Source organism: Ovis aries, chromosome 2 (assembly GCF_016772045.2).
Source record: "Ovis aries strain OAR_USU_Benz2616 breed Rambouillet chromosome 2, ARS-UI_Ramb_v3.0, whole genome shotgun sequence".
NCBI lineage: Eukaryota > Metazoa > Chordata > Mammalia > Artiodactyla > Bovidae > Ovis > Ovis aries.
Window position 1 is genome coordinate 85,722,399 of NC_056055.1, and position 21,819 is coordinate 85,744,217.

Sequence of the window (21,819 nt, forward strand, 5' to 3'; positions counted from 1 at the left end):
ATGTTACTTTTACAGTTACTGAAAAAAAATGACCTGTGACTGGTATAAAGTTTCTTTGATTGTACTAACATTCTTTTAATTAAATGAAAAAAAAAAGTAAAATTGAAAACACTATTAATTTTTCACTGTTATTTTGTGGATTGTTTTTTGTTAAATATGACAGACTTTTATTTATTTATTTGATATTTATTATATTTGATTGTGATATGAATGCTCTAATTTTAGGCCTTTGAAGACAATTTAATTGAAGCAAGGAAAGAAATAGAAGTATCACAGAGTAAATATAATGCACTATCATTACAGCTGAATAATAAACAGACAGAACTTATGCAGAAGGATATGGATATTACCCTGGTCAGGCAAGTACTCTGACTCCTTAATTTAATTTATCGTTGTAGAAATGTCCTTAGTTATGCAGAATACCAGCATTTTTATATTTATTGTTAACACTCCAGAATGACAACAGTCTTTGTCTTCTGTGAGACCTATGTTTCTGTATTGAAACTATCTGGAATTAAGTGGGACAGTTGGAGGTTCCACAGGGTTGGAAAAAGCATGCACAAAGAGTATCCCTGTTTCAGATGCATTCATCCATTCATAGTTTCCTTATAAAATTTTTACCCTTGCATTATATAATATTCATTATTATTACAGTAAATGAGTAACCCAGTTTTCACTTTTTATTTTGTGCTGTGCTTAGTTGCTCAGTCATGTCCAACTCTTTGCAGCCCCATGACTGTAGCCTGCCAGGCTTCTCTGTCCATGAGGATTCTCAAGACAAGAATACTGGAGCGGGTTGGCATGCCCTCCTCCAGAGGATCTTCCCCACCAAGGGATCAAACCTAGGTCTCCCATACTGCAGGCAGATTCTTTACCATCTGAGCCACCAGAGAAGCACATATGCTAAATAGTTTTAGTTTGTGAAATACTTTTTCTATATCAAAATATTTAATTTTATACTACTGCTTATAAAGTGGAAGTACTTGAAAAACTTGTGTTTTAAAGTGTTTTGAAAGGTTTTAAACTACCTATTAATTTATTTTATAATAACCTTTATCAGAAAATGGTGTTAGAACAAATCATAAAAGTATATATACATATACATATGTGTCATACATGTATATACATGTGTACATTTTAAATTTTAAGCTATTTAAATCACAGTGTTTATCACATACTTGTATAAGCACAATTTCAGTTTCTGGTGCTACCTGTAAAATATGTAATATACTTATATATATAATATAATATAAGTATCATGTTTATATATGACACACACATATATATATGACATATATAAATGGACAAATTCTTAGAAAAGTATAACTTTCCAAAACTGAACCAGGAGGAAATAGAAATCTTAACAGACCCATCACAAGCACAGAAATTGAAACTGTAATCAGAAATCTTCCAGCAAACAAAAGCCAAGGACCAGATGGATTCACAGCTGAATTCTACTAAAATTTAGAGTAGAGCTAACACCTATCTTACTCAAACTCTTCCAGAAAATTGCAGAGGAAGGTAAATATCCAAACTCATTTTATGAGGCCACCATCACCCTAATACCAAAACCAGACAAAGATGCCACAAAAAAAGAAAGCTACAGGCCAATATCACTGATGAACATAGGCGCAAAAATTCTTAACAAAATTCCAGCAAAGAGAATCCAACAACATATTAAAAAGATCATACATCATGACCAAGTGGGCTTTATCCCAGGAATGCAAGAATTCTTTAATATCCACAAACCAATCAATGTAATAAACCACATACACAAATTGAAAGATAAAAACCATATGATTATCTCAGTAGATGCAGAGAAAGCCTTTGACAAAATTCAACATCCATTTATGATAAAAACCCTCCAGAAAGCAGGAATAGAAGGAACATACTTGAACATAATAAAAGCCATATATGACAAACTCACAGCAAACATCTGCAGTGGTGAAAAATTGAAAGCATTTCCCCTAAAGTCAGGAACAAAGCAAAAGTGCCGCCTCTCACCACTACTGTTCAACATAGTTTTGGAAGTTTTGGCCACAGCAATCAGAGCAGAAAAAGAAATAAAAGGAATCCAGATTGGAAAAGAAGGAGTAAAACTCTCACTGTTTGCAGATGACATGATTCTCTACATAGAAAATGCTAAAGACTCCACCAGAAAATTACTAGAGCTAATCAATGAATATAGTAAAGTTGGAGAATATAAAATTAACACACAGAAATCCCTTGCATTCCTATACACTAACAATGAGATCAGCCCTGGGATTTCTTTGGAAGGACTGATGGTAAAGCTGAAACTCCAGTACTTTGGCCACCTCATGTGAAGAGTTAACTCATTGAAAAAGACTTTGATGCTGGGAGGGATTGGGGGCAGGAGGAGAAGGGGAGGACAGAGGATGAGATGGCTGGATGGCATCACCGACTCGATGGATATGAGTTTGGGTGAACTCCGGAAGTTGGTGATGGACAGGGAAGCCTGGCATGCTGCGATTCATGGGGTCACAAAGAGTCGGACACAACTGAGCGACTGAACTGAACAATGAGAAAACAGAGAAATTAAGGAAACAATTCCATTCACCATTGCAATGAAAAGAATAAAATACTTAGGAATATATCTACCTAAAGAAACAAAAGACCTATATATAGAAAACTATGAAACACTGATGAAAGAAATCAAAGAGGACACAAATAGATGGAGAAATATACTGTGTTCATGGATTGAAAGAATCAGTATAGTAAAAATAAGTATACTACCCAAAGCAATCTATAGATTCAATGCAATCCCTATCAAGCTACCAACAGAAATAGAACAAATAATTTCACTATTTGTATGGAAGTACAAAAAACCTCAAATAGCCAAAGCAATCTTGAGAAAAAAGAAAGGAACTGGAAGAATCAACCTGCCTGACTTCAGGCTCTACTACAAAGCTAGTCATGAAGACAGTATGGTACTTGCATAAAGATAGAAATAGAGATCAATGGAACAAAATAGAAAGCCCAGAGATAAATCCATGCACCTATGGAAAACTTATCTTTGACAAAGGAGGCAAGAATATACAATGGAGAAAAGACAGTCTCTTTAACAAGTGGTGCTGGGCAAACTGATCAACCACTTGTAAAAGAATGAAACTAGAACACTTTCTAACATCGTACACAAAAATAAACTCAAAATGGATTAAAGATCTTAACATAAGACCAGAAACTATAAAACTCCTAGAGGAAAACATAGGCAAAACACTCTCTGACATAAATCACACCATGACCCACCTCCCAGAGTAATGGAAATAAAAGCAAAACTAAACAAACGGGACCTAATTAAAATTAAAAGCTTTTGCACAACAAAGGAAACTATAAGCAAGTGAAAAGACAGCCTTCAGAATGGGAGAATATAATAGCAAACGAAGCAACTGACAAAGAATTAATCTCAAAAATTTACAAGCAACTCCTGCAGCTCAATTCCAGAAAAATAAACAACTCAATCAAAAAGTGGGCCAAAGAACTAAACAGACATTTCTCCAAAGAAGACATACAGATGGCTAACAAACACATGAAAAGATGCTCAACATCACTCATTATCAGAGAAATGCAAATCAAAACCACAATGAGGTACCATCTCACACCAGTCAGAATGGCTGCTGTCCAAAAGTCTACAAGCAATAAATGCTGGAGAGGGTATGGAGAAAAGGGAACCCTCTTACCCTGTTGGTGGGAATGCAAACTAGTACAGCCACTATGGAGAACAGTGTGGAGATTCCTTAAAAAACTGGAAATAGAACTGCCATACAACCCAGCAGTCCCACTGCTGGGCATACACACTGAGGAAACTAGAATTGAAAGAGACACGTGTACCCCAGTGTTTATCGCAGCACTGTTTATAATAGCCAGGACATGAAAGCAACCTAGATGTCCATCGGCAGATGAATGGATAGGAAAGCTTGGTACATATACATAATGGAATATTGCACAGCTATTAAAAAGAATACACTTGAATCAGTTCTAGTGAGGTGGATGAAACTGGAGCCTATTATACAGAGTGAAGTAAGCCAGAAAGAAAAACACCAATACAATACACTAAAGCATATATATGGAATTTAGAAAGATGGTAACGATAACCCTATATGTGAGACACCAGAGGAGACACATATATATAGAACAGTCTTTTGGACTCTGTGGAGAAGGCGAGAGTGGGATAATCTGAGGGAATAGCATTGAAACATGTATATTACCATATGTGAAACAGATTGCCAGTCCAGGTTCAATGCATGAGACAGGGTGCTCAGGGCTGATGCACTAGGATGACCCTGAGGGAAGGGGTGGGGAGGGAGGTGGGAGGGGGTTCAGGATGGGGAACACATGTACACCCATGGCTGATTCATGTCAATGTGTGGCAAAAACCACCACAATATTATAAAGTAATTAGCCTCCATTAAAATAAATTTTAAAAAAGTATTATTAACTTCATATATAACTTCATATATACACAGATATTTATAAGCAGAGACATTACTTTGCCAACAAAGGTCCATCTAGTCAAGGTTATGGTTTTTCCAGTGGTCATGTATGGATATGAAAGTTGGATTGTGAGGAAAGCTGAGCCCTGAAGAATTGATGCTTTTGAACTGTGATGTTGGAGAAGACTCTTGAGAGTCCTTGGACTGCAAGGAGATCCAACCAGTCCATTCTAGAGGAGATCAGTCCTGGGTGTTCTTTGGAAGGACTGATGCTAAAGATGAAACTCCAGTACATTGGCCACCTCATGTGAAGAGTTGACTCATTGGAAAAGATTCTGATGCTGGAAGGGATTGGGGGCAGGATGAGAAGGGGATGACAGAGGATGAGATGGCTGGATGGCATCACCGACTCGATGGATATGAGTTTGGGTGAACTCCGGGAGTTGGTGATGGACAGGGAGGCCTGGCAGGCTGCAATTCATGGGGTCGCAAAGAGTTGGACACTACTGAATGACTGAACTCACTAAATGACTTAATATTTACTTGTATATATTTAGTGTATTGTAATATATATGTATATATGGGCAGGAGTTTTGCTTGGTTAATAGACTAATATATATTATATATACATTTATAGATACACATATGTATATATATGATAAAAGAACCATAGTTTCTCATTTTAAAGATCGTACTATAGGGATGTAGAAAAGTACATCTTCACAGATGACAGATGGATTGACTTTATCCACTCATGGTATAATTTTTTTAAGTCAATCATTGATGAATTCAAAAAGGTAATTCTAAATAGTAATAGAATCTTAATTTTAGAAGAAATCTTAAAATTATTATTTATTCCTATCTTCTTGCCAATAAAACAGCTGTTAGTCTTTGCTTGATGATCTTAGTTTGTAAGTTTCTCAGTACTTTTCAAAGCTGTTCTTTTTATTTTGTTTAAAATTTACATTGATTCATGTATTTAGTTGAAATTTTCTTTTTTGCAGTATACACCATTTATCTTGTATGCTTATCTAGGAAATCTCAGAAACAGTCTAATCTCTGTTCTGTAGTTCAGACCTTCAAATGGTATAAGATAACTCTATTAATAATTTTTCCCATTAGTTTATTAATTGCTTTTATTTCTCATAATTTTTCATGTGTATGTTTCAGAGACATTATACTGTTTTAGGTTGCCTTTCTGAGTGCATTCCCTATTGTCAGAGTTCTTATCATCAACTATTACTACCAACTAGGCCAGAAGGGCCAAGAAGAGAAGCTTTTTTTCCCCTAATTTAATTGGAGGGTAATTACAGTATTGTGATGCTTATTGCCGTACATCAACATGAATTGGCCATAGGAATACATGTGTACCTTCTCTCTTGAGCCCCCTCCCCACTTCCCTTCCCACCCTATCCCTCCAAGTTGTCACAGAGCACCAGCTTTGGGCTCCCTGAATCATACATCAAACCCATTGGCTATCTATTTTATATATAATAATGTACATGTTTCAGTGCTGTTCTCTCAAATTGTTCCACCTTTTCCTTCTCCCACTGTGAGAGAAAATTTTACAGATCTCTGTGACAAGTCTAGCTCTGGGAGGGAGGCTGTCTCATAGAAGTATTCTTAGATAGAGGAACAGAGATACTGCCAACAGTGGCTTAGTGGAGAGGGAGCTAGGAAAAGAAATCCCATGACCTCTTTTTCCTTTACTCTCTAATCATTGGCCAGCACTTTCAGCTACTCAAATTAAAACACGGAAGACTGGAAGCCAATGTAATGTAGTCTGTAGAGATTGGCTTCTCAGGCAAGAAAGTAGGCTAAGAGTAACTAGAGAATAAGTAATATGGTAGAGATGATGAAAATTGGATAAGAGAATACGTGACGCATTCTCCATTTCTGGTCTTTCACAGGTTTCCTGGGCATTTATTGCTTATTAATTTTTCCATGTAAACTTTAGGTTAAACTGGCTCATTTTGTGTTTGTTATTTTATTAGGGCATCAAATTGAAAAGCAAACTGAAGGAGAATTGAATCTTTATAATGTCAGTTTTTCTGTCCAGAGTATGGGATGCCATACCATTTGTTTCAATACCTTTGTGTCCTTATGAGATGTTTTGTTCCTTGTGTCAGTTTTGACATTTCTTCTTAAATTTACTCATAGTTATTACATGGCTTTTGTTATTATTTTAAATGGAATATTTCCCATATAGTTTACAACTGATTTTCCTTTTATTGCTTATCTGTTTTTGTTGTGCTGTTTTCTTTTATGTGCTGTGATTTGGTGGGTAAAGTGTCCAACAAAGTTATTTTGTTTTTGCTATGAATTATACTTTGTACTTTTTTCTTTATGATTATTTTTGCCTTGAGTTCCAATTTATCTGAAATTGATGCTATTACTGCTACTCTTTTTTGTTTATATTTATATGATAACAAAGTACATAATTGTTTTAATATAACGGTACATGTTAATATAGAAAAGTACAAAGAAAATAGAGGGAAAATCATGCCGAAATACAATCCTGGAGAAATAATAGCCAGTAAAATTTTATTAGAATAATTCTGTGTTTTTTTCAATACATATTTATAGATTGAAGAGTAGGCAAATGGGTTTTTAGATAAAAGGGACTATAATTGAGCATTTTTATTTATAAGTAATAACTTTAGTTTTTATAATATAATGGAATGGTAAATAAGACACTGATGTTAAATTGAGGGAATTATTAAATCTCCGATGATTTTTTTTTCTCTATAAGAACCACTAACCAATTTCTAAGGTTAAGAAAGAAATGGCATGAAAAAACTTTGGAAGGTGATTTAAAAAAAAACAAAAACAAAACAACTACATTTCATTTTTAGCTGGTTTTGACATCATGCTGTGTATACTTAATACATACATTCAACCATTTTAACTCCTAATTTTGTGTCTCAAGATTTATAACGTTCATCTCCGTGCCTAAAGATACTTAGGTTTAGGTTTTTATACTGCTTCAGTGTTCATCAGTAAACTTTCCTACTCATCTGTGTTTATTCCTGTACTCAGTGTTGATTCATCTTAAAGGTCCATTTTTACCAAAACCTTCTCTGTTGCTCAAGTATGCTTTCTCCCCCATTAACATCAGATTTAGCCATGTGACTTATTTTGGCCTGTGGAATGAGAGTGAAAGTCTTATTCCATGTCATATCCTGGCAAGTGTTTTAAAAGAATCATTGCTTGAATTGCCTTTGTTTTTTGCCCTCTGCCATTAGAGTGGCCTATTACTAATGGTGTCTACCAGTTCCTGTTTGGGTTTTAGGAGAGGAGAAATTCTGCATGTGTGCACTCAGTCATGTCTGCCTCTTTGCAGTTCCATGGACTGTAGCCTGCCAGGCTCCTCAGTCCATGGAATTTTCCAGGCTAGAATACTGGAGTGGGTTGCCATTTCCTTCTCCAGGGGATCTTCCCAACTCAGGAATCAAACCCGCGTCTCTTACATCTCCTCCATTGGCAGGCAGATTCTTTACAACTGGCACCACCTGGGAAGGCCTAGGATAGGAGAAAGACACATGTAATGTGTAGAAGCAAATTTTTATTTGCGTAACAGTGAGGTTTTTTTTAACTGCAAAATAATCTTTTGAAGCTGTCTGAAACCCTTTGTCAGTCTTTGCTATCAAATCTGATGTCTACAGGAACATTTTTTCATAATTTATCCTGTGGCTCATTCAGTCCCTTAGCATCACTGTAAATCAGCAACGCAATATTTTTAATCAACATTCTTCCTGAGATAGGAAGAAGTGTCATTAGTTCTCAGCATGCTCTTAGCTCAACCCACATCTTTCTTTATTTTTTTTAGTCCATGTCTGGAGGAATTTCTCAAGTTTGAACCTACCAATTAATTTTATTTTACATAAAATAAAATTTTAGGTTTTAGGTTTCCAAATAACTTCTCTCCTTATGTATTTTACTGCTATTTGATACCATTCTTTCTTAACAGTCCTTCTTTATGTTATCATTTTCATTTCATCCATTCGATAACTGTCTTATCCCATGTTTCCTAGAATACAGAGACTGTGAAGGTTAAATACTCACTCCTTACTTGAGGAATTCAATTCCATGGCAGAGTTAGTGAGAGAAGAATAATCTAAGGGTCTTTTCCCTCCCTCTCTTGTTTTATATTTTCTCAAGGTATTGTGCCATTATTGATTCTCTTCTTTCTCTTCCACCAGTTTTTGATTACTATTTTCTGCAGATTTCAGTTTTTTGAAAAGTGCAGAAAAGTGCTATAGTCTGAATGTTTATGTCTACCCAATATTCATATGTTGAAGTTCTAATGCCTGATATGATGGTATTAGGAGGTGGGTCTTCAGGGAGGTGCTTTGGTAATGAGTGTGGAACCCTCACAAAAAAATAGTGCTCTTTTTGAAAAAGACCTCCCAGAGCCTCCTTTGCCTTCCACCACTAGATGTGAGGATATAACAAGTCTAAAACCTAGAAGAGAGCCCTCAGTTGACTATGCTGGCAGTCTGATGTCTGACTTCCAACCTGCCCAATTATGAGAAATAACTTTCTGATATTTGCAAACTACCCAGTCTGTGTTGTTCTGTTAATATCAAAAGGACTAAGGCAGATGGTTTATCTACATGTATCTGTGTGGGGTTAGGGGTTGCTGTTGTATCTGGAGAGCATTAATGTTCTAAATCTCTGAAAAAGCACAGCTCTGAAATTCCCTGGCAGTCCTGTGGTTAGGACTCAGCCTTTTTAGCTGTGGCCTGGGTTCATTCCCTGGTCAGGGAACTAAATTCTACAAGCCCATAGAGCAGCAAAATAAATAAATAAAATAGATTAAAAAAAAAACACAGCTTATTTCTCCCATATTAATAGTCATCCATATTGAACAAGTATCTGCATATCTTTTATGTTTCTTCTTTAAGATTTGTCTTACGTGAATGAATCGCCAGTTTGGGGTTATAAGTAAAGAAAAGTTTCCATTAAAATAGTCTTCAAAATATACACTGTGATATATATTTACGTATTTTTATATTTATATATTTATATGAAATATAAATGTAAATATTTTTCTCTTCAAGTTTATTTTACAAAACATGTTCCAGTTTTATATGTGGTGGATTCACCACCACAGAAATCTGGAACCCTGTATCCAGAGGTATGGTTTTCTTGGACCCTTATGCCTTGAATACTATCCTTCCAGTTCATTTGTCCTTCGACTTACCACCCTGGGTGGGGTGGAAGAACTGATTACACCTTGTATTGCTCCCCTTCCTTCTGACGTTTTTGTCTCATCATTTCCTTCAGGGTCATTTAGAGGAGTCACAGGAATCCCAGCTCAGGCTTCTGAAGTTGCGAACTAGTTGTGCTTTAAAAAATTTTTGTTTGAAAACTAAATTTACCTTTGGGATTGTTCTTACTACATTTAAGATTCTATATAATATAAAATGAACATTGAGTTACCCTATCAGATTTTTGGCATCAGTGTGTATCAGTTCTTAGAGCTGAAGTGTAACTTAATTTCAGTAAGAAGGTGGTACTATGTCTGTATATTGAGGACTTTATTATGATCAAGCTGTAAAAGAAAATTGATAGTTGTTTGGCTTAAAGTCATAGTGCCTCTATCAATACTTTCTAGGTATATGTGGGATAAATATTAAATACTTTATATGTTATTTCTCTTATTAACATGTTTGCCTGCAGTAAAATTGGAGGCCGATCTGTAACTTTAGATGAACACCATTATTTAACTGAGATGACCTTTATTCATGCTTCTCTCTATTTATTGCTTGCTTTGTACAGGAAGGAGTTGCAGGAGCTACAGAATCTTTACAAACAGAACAGTGCACATTCAGCACAGCAAGCTGAGCTGATCCAGCAGCTTCAGGTTCTGAATATGGACACACAGAAAGTACTGAGGAACCAGGAAGATGTTCACACAGCTGAAAGTATATCGTATCAAAAAGTATGCTTTTATTCTGTCATAAAAATGTAAATTTATATGCATGAACTTATAAAAATATATAGAATTCAAAGTTTTGCACATTTCAACATTTCTTTATTACTCCCTTTTATTTGCTGCTTCAAAATTAAAAATGAAATATGGTTCAATTTGGTAATATTTAAAAGGATGTGAGTTTTCTTTATGGCTGTTAAAGCTGAAACATTTAAAATATATATGCAAATTTATTCTGTAGAATATTGTTTTTATAAATTGGAGTTTTGATATCTACTGTGAAACATACTAGGACTGCAGCCTGCAGACCAGGAAGGATTTGGGGAATGGAATGTATTCATCAAGTATGATTCTAGTTTATGACCTAAAGCAGTCTTTCGTTACAGAATTTGTGTGTTACTTTATTGGCAAATCTGCACAAACACAAATGGATATGCTGATGAGGTCTTCAGGATCAATATTTGCCAAGGATTTTTCTCTTTTTATTTTGTGTGTTTCCTTTAAGTAGTCATTTTACTTTATAGTTGTTTAAGGAGCCCCTCAAGAAGTCTTACCCAGCTGAACAGGTATGCTGACTGATTCAGCAGCAATAATTATAGGTAGTAATTAAAAAATGCTTTTATTGAAGTTTTCGTTTAGTATATATATTTATAGAAATGACTTAGTTTCTACATACATCAACCCTCTGAGACTGATGTTATTTCATCTCAATAGTTGAGGCAGCCAAGGCTTAGAGAGGTTAAGCAGTATAATCTATGTTACTTGGGGACTTTTTTCTATTCAAACTTACTCTTTTTCCAGAAAATGCACTGTGAAAATTCTGTATCAATAATTAATATGAAATGAAACTATTAAGTAAACCTTAAACATATATTTCCAAATGATTCTTCAAAACAGTGATTTTTTTTACTAAATTCTGTGTTCCCTTCAAGTTTCCTTCAAGATGTGGATGGTACCACACATTAGGGTAATGCCCATCCTCTTTGCTTTGAATAGAATAATTCCATCCTTTTGTTTTATATGGTGGGATTACCCATTGTATTTTGGTTTCTAAACCAGACTCCATTGCTAAATTGACTTGAAAAATTAGACATTATTAGTTAACTTCAATTTTTTCTCTTTTTCACTGTGTATGAATTTAACACAGACATTTTTCCCTCTTAATTTTTGATTGAAAGCCCCCAACTCATTGCAGTTTGTATTAAAATGTATCTTTAGGGTTGCTTGTTGTTAAAGTTCACAATCCTTTTCTCTCATGTGCAAATACTTTTGGTGTTTCTCCTCTCAGCAAGAAAGAACTTGGTAAGGTGGAAGAAAAGGCAGTATTTCTTTTGTTATTTACTTTTTCAATCTTTTGTTCTAAGATTCCTTGTTCAGTCTTGCTTAACTTAAAATTTAAGATGGATTGTTTAAGGCTTAATTCTAATTTTTGGTTGATTTTCCTTGGCAGCCTTTGCAGAAAGCAGTCATTTTTTTAAAATAACCTACCTGAGAACTTTATTACCAAAGTAATACATGCTTGTGATACATTTTACAAAAATGCAAAGGTGTGTAAAAAAAAAGTTCTTTGACCTTCTGCCTGAAGCCCTTGCCCCAGACTTTACTGCTCTTAATATTTGAGAGTATATCCTAGAGTTTCTCTGGAAGAACAGAATATTTTAAAATTATATCAGCTTTAAAATTATATAAAATTTACATAATATATTGTTGTAAAAGTTGAAATGATACAGAAGTACTGATAAAGCTAGTGTAACAATTTGAGTTCTCTTCCATTCAACTCAGTTCATTTTGTCCCTTTCCCAGGGGTAATCATCTGAATAGTCATTCCAAACCTTTTCCATGTATTATATACTATGTATCTGTGTGCCTATACACATATCCCCAATCAAACTATTTGATATTTTAAGTATTAATTTGCCCTTTTTACTGTTCTTAAACTTGTTTTCAAATTATATGCTTTGGGTCTATTTCCATGATGGTATGCATAGCGCTTGCTCTCCTCCTTGTCCTCTCCGTGCTCGAGTAGGTGCATGTAAAGTACAGTGTGGATTTACCAGCATTTAACTTGATGATTATTAAGGTCTCTGTCTTAAAGTTTTTGTTACTATATACGTGCCTGCAGAAAGAGGAGTTGCCCATCTCTTTGACAGCATCAGTTTTTCCCTACTGGATCATTTATAACTATATATGTATATATACACACACACATACGTACACATGCTGTTATGTTTCTGATCTGCATGGAAGAACAGAACAATTGATCAACAGCAAAAATACCTTTGTTGACCTTACTATATCCCTTTCCCTCTCTTCCTTTTGCTCCTTTTCCAGCAGTATTCCTTGAAAGAGTTATCTTGTCTCAAAATTCTCTTCTTCCATTCTCTTTTGAACTTATTCCAATCAAGTCTTTGCCACTTTCACTTCACTAAAATTACTCTTTTCAAAATCATTTGTGTCTCCCACATTGCTAAATTCAGTTGTCTTCTCGCAGTCTTCATCTTGCCTCACTTATCAGCAATATTGTCATAGTTTATAACTCTGTCCATTGAAACACTTTTTTTTTCTCCTGCCTGACAACACATCAGAGTTGTGTGGTTTTGTTCCTTCAGTGTCTAACTGTTCCTTTTCTGTTTCTTTCTAGTCTTCCCTATTCACCTTGTCCTTTAAATGTTAAAATGTTCCAAGTCAAAATCTTAGGATCCTTTCTTCTCTCCTGTTTCAATTCATACCCAAGGTGATTTTATCCACTCACCTAGGCTTTCAAAATCACACTGCTCTATGCTGATGACTCTTAGTTTTGATTGGCTACTCTGGATTTCTTCCATGAACTCTAGGAAAGAGTATATCTAATTGCCTGCTTAGCATCTTTTAACTCAGTGCCTAATAGGCATCTCAAACTTCACATGTTCAAAACTAAACTATTGTCTGCTCTGCCTTCAAAGCATGTCTGGAATCCTGTTACTTCCCCCTAATCCTGCTATGACCACTAACTTGTCTTTCCTGAATGATTGTAATAGTTGTCTACTTTGTTTCTTTGCTCCTGACCTTACACACTTTGAGTTCATTTTCGACATAAATGCCAGAATGTCCTTGCTGAAACTTGGTTAGTCAAATCAAGTCAATCCTCTCTTAAACTCTATCTATTGGTTTCCTGTCTGATTGAAAGTAAAATCCGAGTTTTCTTACTACATACACCCTGTGAGATGCTACATGATCTGGCTCTGCGTTAATCTCTGTGATCTCCTCTTTACTTTCTCTTCTTAATCTCTCCACTTTGACCACATTTATCTTTGTTTTATTTTGCCTGAACATACCAGATATTCTTCACCTTCAAGGTCTTTGTATATGGTTCCATTGCCTGAAATCTCTTTCCCCAGTTATTTGCATAGATGACCTGTTTACTGTCTTTATTCTTAACCTCTCATAGCTTAAATCTGTTTGATAACAGACATTAAATAGGAAGTGTAATAATGATACATGTTCTAATAGTAGTAGGAAGAATGGGAACATACCTGGGGTAGGTTATTAGTTTAGGGATAGAAAAGGACTCTCCTTGATGAAGTGATATCAATGTTATTTATTCTGAGAAAATAAGACATCAATGAGACAGATTTCTCATAACTCTTCTGTGTGAACTATGGCCAAAGCCATAAATTTCCAAGTGAGTCAGTGCTTTTAAATTTAGAGGTAGAGTTTCTATACTCCTATTCAGAATATATGTCATAATCTGAACTTTGATCTGGCATACTTTTGAAACCACATATACCTTCCCCCCAGGATTATGATTGCCCTCTCCAAGAATCATTATCAATAATAATGAGAGATGTGATGGAAATATGTTTTGTTTATGAATAGCATGGAGGCATATATATTATTTAAGCTGAGGTATGAATGTAAGTCATCTCCAGCAATAATATATTAATAATGGTGAACATTTATTGAGCTTACTGTGTATCAGCCACTGGGAAAAGGGCTTTTGCCTCACTATTTAAGCCCCACACCCACCCTATGTGGTATATTACTATAGGTATCCTTAAAAAAAAATAGATCTAGTAACTGAGTCTTAGAGTATTGTCTAAAGTCAAACAGCTACCAGTGGCAGAACTCAAATCTAGCTAAGTTCAAGTCCAGAACTCACAATGTTGAACTGTATTATAAAGCCTGTAGAATATTCAGTTATACATAGAATAATGTGGTTTTCTCCTTAAAGGGTATGTAATAGATTTTATAAGCTTGCATTATTCATTCTACTCAGAATTCTTTCAGTGATTAATATCTTTTAATGTTGGAGAATTTATCTTGATATCTAAGTTAAATGTTATTCAAAAAAATTCCATTGCATTCTTTTTTTTTTTTATTGAAAGGGGAGCCTAGCCTATTACCATCCTCTGTAAAAAGAGCCCTTACCAGTATTCTTTAGCTAGTGTTTCTCCTGAGTGTACAAATTTAATTTTCTCTATTTTGCTACAGCACTGCAGCTTTAAGCTTTTTGACCTGCAATTTTTTTTTTTAATTAGACTTGGTCCCCCCACCCTGAAAATATTTCAGCTATGGAGTTAAGGATTTATAAATTTGGGAATGATCACATTATTTTATTTATCATGCATAAACAGTATGCTACTTTTCAGACTTCCAGTGTTCATTTACATCAAACTTTTATTCTAATCCTAGAACATTTTACTTAATGCTTGTCTTTATTTCTTTTCCACATGTAGTTTTCTAGATTTTTTTCAATAAATTTGAGTAATCAAGTAGTCCATACAACAATGAAAGGAAATTGTTTACTTACAAATTAAGATTTGTAAATATGTTTTCACATAAATTAATTGGACCTAGCTATAAGACTCAGGTGAGTTGAATTCAAAAAAATACTATGTTAATAGTTTATCTCCAGTTTCTCCTAAGTTTACTTCTCTAAGAGTTATGTCTTCTTAAATGTCTGTTTCTAATGGAGCTTCGCTGTTTCCTCTGTTCTCTTAATTCTCCTTTCTTTTTTCCCCTCTCATTTCCCTTCCTTTTTTTCTCACTTATTAAGGTGATTTATATCATAATATTTATTTTATTATCTGAGAAAACAGTTGCCTTCAGTGATAGGGTAAATGGAATGAGGAAGGGAGACAAAAGTTAGAAGAGCAAAGACAAAATTTTTGAGCCCAGGAAAGAGGTTTTTCACGAGGTCTCCATGACAAATCATTAGTCTCATATACAGATTTACCTAATACATAGTGTGGGGGCTTCTCTAGAAGAGAACACCCATCAAGAGAAATAAAAATAAGCTAGTATGTTTTCTTCCTTTGAGCATGCTGTAACCATTTACATAAGTTTTAATAGTTTTCCTGCATTTGCATGTCGTCTATATGTATATATATGTGTATGATTTAAATATAGGTGAAAACTATATCAGCTTTTTCATCTTCTTGGTCATCTAACATGTTTGGAGGTACTAAGTATGTATTTTATTGGTTTTTATTCTATTTAATGATAATTACATGACATGAGTAATGAGCTAATATCAGTCCAGGAAAATAAAGAGTTAGGTTATATACACTTTTAGATTAAACTGCATGGTAAAGCATATTCTTTTCTTCTCATTTTGTGCTATAAACAGGTATAGTTTTCACTTGTAAAATTTACTGTCGCAGTCAGAATAGCAAATAGTATACTTATGTGGACACTATTCTTCTTGAAATTTAATCATTGGGTCCCAAAGCTTATACATTTCCAAATTTTTAAGGTAAATAATATATCATCTTGTTCCTCAACACTAATAAAAATATGAGAGGATGAGTACTTCAGTCTAAGCCCCTGAAAATTAAAGGGCTTTGGGTGTGGGGTGCTATCTCTGGAGGTAACTTGCTTTGTGTCCTCTAGTGAGCCTGTTAATGTTTTTTCACTTTAATTTCTTCAACAAAAAACATGAAGAACAGTAAGTATAGTAAATTGTTATGTTTTATAATGATTGATACTTGTAAAGTACATATGGGAATCTATGATTAAATATTTATAGGCCAGAATCTTCCCAAAGATTCTGATCTATTCCAGCTTTTTGGACTATTAGAGGGAAGTATTATAGAGAAAAGTGCCTCTCTGGAAACTTCTGAAAGTGACTGTGATTGCTAATAGAGAAAAAGGATGCCTATCAGGATTCCGAAACCTGTGCAGATGAATGCATTTTTTGTGTTAGCTAATTTACTCACTTGAGAATAGTTTTTTTTTTTTTTTATTCACTCTGCTGTTATTAATGGGTTGAGAGTAAGATGGTATCTAACAACAGGACCAAAACATCCGAAACCTCTGCCTTTTTGCAGGATCTCCTAGAGAAACAAACATTCTGTCATCCTGAGGCTTTGTCACCAAAAACACTTTAGAAATGAAATAGACAGCCTCCTTGAAGGCTTTTCTGGCCACGTTTACTGGTAGACTGGAGACGAGAATTAAAAATGGCTCTCTACTCAAAGTCCAGAGCTGAGTCATCTTTTTGCTATTAAGCAAGTGAAGTGCCATCAAGAAAAGGGCAAGTAGGAGATGTGTATTTTGAGCAAGAATTAGGGAATAATAGAGTTTGTCCCAATTCCTGGACTAAGGCTGGTCTAGATCATCTGTTTCAGGTTCTTAAAAGTTTTTTTTAAATTTTTTATCTGCTGCTTGGAAGGATGGATATTTTCAGAGAATGTAGAGCTTGCCTTTGTGTCTAGAGTAACCCACCCAGTCATATGAGATCAAGCCAGGGCAGCTTCTGAATAGGAAGTACAACTATGTAAATTTAATGGCTGAGAGAGCCAAATAGCAAACACAGGAGGAGAGCTGTCAGTCTTCAATTTTGTGGAAGCAAGAAAGGAGAGAAGAGACAAGAGACATGAAGACAGAGCTTTTTTCCATGAAGGAATAGGCCTAGGAGCCTTACATCTGTGTAGGAAGGTCCTAAGTCTTAACACGCAAGAGAAGAGTATGCCACGTTTACAAATGGCAAGTAAATTGGTCCTCCTTCCTGATGACACACCATCATTACGCCTGCACCTTGGGCAATGGGATGGAAACTGTTGCCAATCCTAACTGATGTTCCTGAGATTCTTAAATATTTGAAATCTGTAGATTCTTATTAGAATTTTACTGAGGTATAATTTGAAAACTGTATGTTTTAAAGTAATATTATGTCCTGTTATTTTCCTCCAAAAAATTGTTCTGATTAGGTAAAAACTGGTTAGTATTGAGAAAGCATAGAGATAAGAGGGAACGGGGTTAAATAATCTTTAACTGAATAAGTGACTCTGTGTGCTATTGGGCACTCATCCTAGCTTCAGTTCTTTCTGGTCAACTTACTTCTTGTCTTTAGATTTAGCTTTTCTTTTCTACCCTGAACTCAATCATGGAAGCAGCAACAAAGCACAGGTAGGTCACTGTAAGGCCCAGTCTGATCCTTCCATCATTCCACAAAGCTGTCAGGTTCCTACTCTTTCTTCCCTTGTAGAATATCCGATGGTATCAGCTGTGGAAAGGACACTGGACATATTCCCTGGTATAAAGGTAATTGGAAGGGAAAGCACAAATTTTTATTATGCAATACTTTTTAAATCATAAAGACAACCCTTTCTTTATAAAAATTATTTTAGACTGACTGTAATGTGAAATGGGTTATTTAAAGTATTTTTATTAATATAGAGGTATAATCTTTATAGAAAATAAAAACTATATTGAACTAATTCTATATCAGAGGAGTGATTTGGAGGGTCTTATTTTTATGACAAAGTATATATCTGAAGAAAAGCATTTTAAAAAGATTTCACAAATCTTTTCTTTTAAACTTAAAAAAGTAAACTATTGCATACAAACAAAATATTCTGCCAACTTTTCTCTAGTTATATTTCTTCACATGAAGCAAGGAAGGCCAACTAGTCTGATTCTCCCTGTCTTCAACTGGATAAGCAAACCTAAAAACCTGTTGTCTTAACATAATTTTGAAATTCTGTCTTTGGGGATTTTGCTTTTGTTATAACCTCACTGATTCACTATTAGCCCTATTTTTTAATTTTAAAGCAGATATAATTCTTGGGTCACATTCCCAGTGTCATCAGCAAATATGTATATATATACACACATACAGATTTTGAAAAAATCAGAATCAGCTACTACAAATTGAATTATATATCATTAAATCACAATCATAAGTTAGGATTTTCATCACCAAGTAAGTTCGTTTGTATTGGAGGAATACCATTGTTTACCATGTATGACTCTATGCCACCAGGTATATACCTTATACTGTCTCACAGTCTTAATAAACCCTCAATATAAATTTATTCAATTCATGTTGCCTTGAATTAAAAAATTTTAAAATTATCTGTCATCACTTTGGAACACTGATTCTATTTTTATCACTCTGATCAAGGTCTTCAGTGATGACCTGTTTTCTGCAGGAACAAATCCGTCTTCCCTAATCTGGCATTCAAGAGCCTTTGCATTCCATCTACAGTCTCATTGGCTGGCTGTATCTCCTACTATTCCTTCTGCTGCTCCTCCTCTGCTCTAGCAGTAGATGCTAGTTTTACTAAATGGGAATATATCAGTCAACTTTCATGAACTCTCAATAAAAGTTTATTTTTTTTTCTTCAAATGTGTATTTTGAGTCCAGTTAGGCTAATATAACTTATGTTCCCTTTCTGTTTCTTCCTACCACTGTACATAATTTTTTTTCTGCATTTATTCTAACTTTAGAATGACTTTTTTGTTTTCATTCAGTTTCTATAATATCATTACGGCTCAGTTCAATTCCGTTCTTTGTCATGACAATTAATATAGCTAGCTTAAAATGTTTATATGCCTATATTACAACTGGCTAGTAAAACATACTGTCTTTTTAACATCAGTTGAAGTTTTATATTGGCATGTGGTTATATCATTTGGTTTCCCATTTGTTTATATATTGCTTTTCCTCTTAGACTATTAAGATAACTTGAGGGCAAGGAGTATGTCATATATAGACATATGTATGAATATGTTTGTTATATATATAGATGTATTTATTGATTATTTGGATATATTTTTTAAAACAGCTTTACAATGAATTACATATTTGTTTTGAAACCACAAAATCAAGTGAAGCTATGCTCCGACAAAGTGTTGTTACTCTTCAGGATCAGCTATTTCAAAAAGAGCAAGAAAATGCTAAATTAAAAGAAAAGCTTCAGCAATCACAAGAAGCATTCTATCCTTTACCTGGAGAATGTGATTCAGACCGCTCAGAACAGGTGAGACATTTTCTAAAAATGTTTCTTTGTATAATATCATATTAAAGTATTTACTACAATTGACTGAAACACAAAAGTTAAATAAATTTGCATATATTAGAATATATGTGGCAGATTTGCATTGTGCTTTTATCATACTCTTTAGAAATGAATATTTTATATGGTGTTGATTCATGTAGAAATACAGGGGTTATCTGGTAGAGTTATTAGGTTGAAACATTTGGCTGATATATGATAATGAAAAGGAAATTAATAGGTCATGCCTATTTTGAGACTTTTTATTGAATGAGATAATGGAATGAAAATCTGGAAGTCTCATAAAAGTACTTGCCTTAATTCCTGGTGTGTGGTGAGTGAGTGAGTACTGTGAAAGTCACTCAGTAGTGTCCAACTCTTTGCAACCCCCTAGACTATACAGTCCACGGAATTCTCCAGGCCAGAATACTGTAGTGGGTAGCCTTTCCCTTCTCCAGAAGATCTTCCCAACAAGTTAATACCATTTAGTCTCAATTCTGGCAGTACCTTGATATATGATTTTGGGCAGATCAGTTGACTTTTCTACCTATTTCCTTTCCAATTAAGTGAGGTAGTACAAATAAGCAGGTTTAGTATTCAAATAAACCTGGGATCAAATTGTAGCTCCACCTGTGAGCTTTGTGAACTTGAACTCATTTCTTAACCCTTTTAGCTAAAGTTTCTTTGCAGATAAAATATTGATATTAATGCTTTGTCATAGTTTGTGAGGATTAATGAGATAATGCATGTTAAACACAGAGCTTGTCATATAGAAAATATCCAGAGGTACCTCTTTCAGATAATTTTCAAGGTAACTTTCAGCTGTAAATACATATTATTAAAAAATCGTACTCCTGTTAGTTTATTTAATACACTCAGCATTTCTTTTAATTTTAGAATTTAAAGAAATGAATTAACACCATTACATACTTGGAAGCTTTAAAGTTTATTAGTGATCCTTTAATAGTAGTTTTTCAACCCAGCATATTTTGTCTTGCTAACAAGCAGTTTTAAAATTTGTATTGTATTATATTGTATTTTTTGGACATCAAGTGCACAGAATTGGATTAGTCATAAAATTTATATCATGACACAATATTGTATTATGTGTATATTTATTTTAATTGTCACTTTTTAAATTACCCTTGGTCCCACCAACTAATCCAAGGGTAGAAAATTACTGATAGCTTGTATCTACTTGTATCCTTCACCCTTTACTGCTACCCTGATTCTCTCACCAGAGGTAACTACTGAACTATTTATCATTTTAATTATTTTTTATAAAGTTTTATTCCATAAAAATTTATGAGGAAGTAGAATATGGCTGTTTTCCCATTTATAAAAATGTATTAAATTGTGCTGTTTCCTGGGTTTTCGCAATTTTTCTTATCACTGTATTAAGATTCACCTATGATGTTTAGTATAACTGTTCATTTATTTTTACTGCTATAAAATACTCTCTGTGATTATATCATAACTACTTAGCCATTCATTTGTAGATGAGTATTAGGGTTATTTCCAGTTTTTTGCTATTATGAATAATGCTACAATTGACATTTTTGTACATGATTCTTAGCATATACATGCAGCATTTTTGTGAAATAAATATCTCAGAATAGAAATTCTAGGTTTAGGGTATGAAAATGTTACTTTCACAAAATGCTGGTCAATTACTTTTTAAAGTATTTTTCATCCATTTTACTTATACCAATAATGTATTTGGTTGATTTTCATCCTCACCACTTGATATTGTCAGACTTAGTTTGTTGACAGCTGCTGAATTAGTATAAAATAATAATATTTTTATCATCATGTATTTATCACTGATAAAGCATATTTTTGTGATTACTAGCCAAGTGAGTGCCCTCTTCTGCAAAGTGTCTATTTCTGTATTTTATCCATTCTTCTATTGGCTTTTTTCTTACTGATTTTTAAATATTCTTTAAATGTTTTTGATATTAATCTCTAGTAGGTTAAATATGTGGCAACTATCTTCTCTTAGTATGTACCTTGTCTTTTGATTTTCTTTAACATGTCATACGTGAACAGAACTTCCTAATTTTAATTTAGAAAAAGTATTATTTTATCACTAGTGCTCATTTAAGAAATCCTTTCCTACTCCAAATATGGAAATATTTATATCTCTGTTTTCTTCAAAAAGTTTTAAAGC

At 34.1% G+C, this 21,819-nt stretch overlaps 1 protein-coding gene across 3 annotated transcripts in view; it reads left to right on the plus strand.

The window, feature by feature from the left end:
- The window catches only part of CNTLN (centlein), a 357,273-nt gene that overhangs the window by 142,955 nt on the left and 192,499 nt on the right, over positions 1–21,819 (plus strand). For 2 of the 3 annotated variants that reach the window (XM_015093231.4, XM_027964566.3), the window contains exons 6-8: positions 226–359; positions 10,236–10,398; positions 19,440–19,634. In XM_015093231.4, coding sequence (XP_014948717.3) covers positions 226–359; positions 10,236–10,398; positions 19,440–19,634 — 492 coding nt within the window. Of the gene's footprint in view, positions 1–225; positions 364–10,235; positions 10,399–19,439; positions 19,635–21,819 lie in introns of all 3 variants that reach the window. The other variant, XM_060409518.1, reaches the window with a different exon arrangement.